Source organism: Papaver somniferum, chromosome 6, assembly GCF_003573695.1.
Source record: "Papaver somniferum cultivar HN1 chromosome 6, ASM357369v1, whole genome shotgun sequence".
NCBI lineage: Eukaryota > Viridiplantae > Streptophyta > Magnoliopsida > Ranunculales > Papaveraceae > Papaver > Papaver somniferum.
The window spans coordinates 147871697-147874263 of record NC_039363.1 but is presented as its reverse complement, the minus strand read 5'-3'; the positions used below and the strand labels follow the sequence as shown (position 1 = coordinate 147874263).

The window sequence follows — 2567 nt, the reverse complement described above, 5'->3', positions numbered from 1 at the left end:
AGATATAAACCGTGTTTGGACGTGAGAAGCAGAAATTAATGTCAGAAATCAGAAAAAAAATGTTTTTGCTTCGCAATGTTGATTTTTTGGTTTCTAATAGACATTTTGAAATTGTGTATCCAACATAATTTTTGTATTTCCGTTTCTAGAAATCGAAAAATAACTGCTTAAGTAGCATTGGAATAGGCTAATTGTGCTTTTTTCCATCAAGTGATTACTTGGTTGGCAATGTTCCCACCTTGATTCCAGTGATTCCTGGTTAGGGTTCGGGGAGAAACTTCTCCGGGGTATTTCTGGCACGAGCTCTTCCCGGCTGGGATTATTCCCTTTCCATTCTTATTCTCTTTTTATCTTCTTTTATCTCTTTCCTTTACCAAAAAAAAACCCTTTAGTCTTTCTCTCTCCTTTTCTTGGTCGAAAAATAAATTCTTCAAAGCTTTTCTGATCCAAAACCCTAGGTTTAACAATGGCGGACGAAACTGTTATCAACGGCGCAGGATCGGATTTGGAACTGAATAATAATAATGATGATGATAAACTGGTGGAGATTGAAAAAGTTTCTTCAAAGAATGATCATGCTGATGTTGATCTCAAGAAGATTGAAACATTAGAACAAGAGAAATCGGAATTGTTGAAAGAGAAGAATGAAAATCATGAGAAAATTAGGGTTTTAACTGATGAGATCGATGGATTCATGAGAAATCAAGTAGAATTGAATGAGAAATTGGAGAAGATGCAGAAGGAAAATGCTCAGTTTGAACAGGAGAACAAATCACTTCAATCAATTGCTGGTCGAGCATTGGAACTCGAGACTGAGGTTTCTCGTTTGCAGCATGATCTGATTTCTACTATGTCTGAGAATGATGAGACGAGATCGGAGTTTCAGAAGCTTAAATCTGAATTCAATGAATTGAAAGAGAAAATTGCCGAGAAGGAATCGAAGATTGGAGATCTGGAGAAAGAGAAGATTTCTCTGCTCGAGAGGATTGAAAAGGATGCTGAAGAGGTGAAGAAACTGAAGTCCGAGAATGAATCTATTGTTCGTGATTTGAAAACAAGAGAAGTAGAAATCTCTGAGAAAGAAGGTGAAATTTTAAGGTTACAGAATGTGGAAAATGATTTTAATAAGTGGAAAGTGAAGTTAAACCATGAAATGGAAGCTGAGAATAAACAATTGATGGGCGATTTGGAAAAATCAGAAATGTTGAGAAGAGAATTGGAAGAAGATGCAAAGAAAGAGAAGGAAACTGGGAAATGGAAGATTCTTTTGCCTGCTGTGATTATTTCCACTGGAACTGTTGTTGCTGCTGCGGCCATAATTTGCTGCATTGCTTGCATAAGGCGAAGGTAGATAGGTTTAACCCCCCAAAAATTGACATCTATTTTTTGTTTAGATAATTCGATTTATATTTCTACTTTGGTTTGCTATTCCGGAATTTAGTACGGATGAACGTAGTTTTTAGAATTACAACAAGAGAGAAGCTTTGTTTAGACAATTCATGTTTTGGTGTTAATATTTCACCTGATTTTATATGAGGTCTTGTTACAGACGTTGGGGATTTTTGTTCTCATTTAGGTTTCGAGCATGTGGTTTATATTCTATTTTGATTGTTGAGTTGGTGATGATTGATGGTTGTTATGTTTCAGCGAGACTGAGGTTGACTTGATCAATAGTTTCATGACGTAGAGAGGACCTTTGTTTTTCATGTTTCTTATGTGTTGAATTCTTAGCAACTGATGGTTATGTGGGTTTGTTGGCACTTTTGAGTTGCTTGTGCATGCATATTTTGAAAGAAACTAATTGTTCTAGTCACAGGGTTTTGTTAACAGAAGGTCTATCTTGATTTATTTTTCTCTGTGATCGATAATATTTTGAACATTGCATGTTCTCTTTTCTGAACTAGTTGCTGCATGTTCTCTTTTCCGAACTAGTTGCTTCGGGTAAAATGATATATGAACTTTCCTTATTGGAGTTACATTATGACTATGAAGGACAAAAGATAATTTTGTCCTTCTCAATTGCATGGTAAATGTCCATGTTGCACCACTTTTTCTGTAACACAGAAGTTCAAAGTAAATTTGGTGGCGTACATTTCTTGCCAGGTCAGCATCTGAAATCAAATTTTCTGAGTCAGTGTCAGACTTCAGATTTTTTTTTTGTTAGTGAAATTTCAAATAATATATTAGGAGATTTGAAGTGATGTTCACTAGAGCAGCAGTCTCCTCCCGTCCTGATTTGCGCAAGTTTAGTTCTCTTCCATGATTTTTTTCATTATAAATCTTTGATTGATTTTTATTAATTCTATCTCTATTTTCCTGGTTGTGGTTAACTATTCCTTAAACAAAGTTTTGTTTCTTTTATGTGCTTAACTTCGCCCGTCTCCGTGTTTTTACTTCTACTGAGCATGTCACAGCCACTTGATGCATTTTCTAGTTTCTTTTTGCCACCCACTCAGCACAACTTACTGAGTTAGGCAACTTAGTGGGCTAGGACGAAGGCATTTGCTTTCCTGTCCCCATTAACTGTCTTTCTAAGCAACTTAGAATACGTTACAGCAATCTTGATG

General features: G+C 35.9%; 1 protein-coding gene across 1 annotated transcript; it reads left to right on the top strand.

Annotated features, from left to right (window-relative positions):
• The first annotated feature begins 204 nt into the window (after nt 1-204).
• LOC113289738 (peroxisomal and mitochondrial division factor 1-like) lies at nt 205-1615 on the top strand. The gene has a single exon (XM_026539098.1). It carries the CDS (start codon nt 467-469, stop codon nt 1349-1351), a length of 885 nt encoding a protein of 294 aa, XP_026394883.1. The 5' UTR covers nt 205-466; the 3' UTR covers nt 1352-1615.
• The last annotated feature ends 952 nt before the right edge of the window (nt 1616-2567 follow it).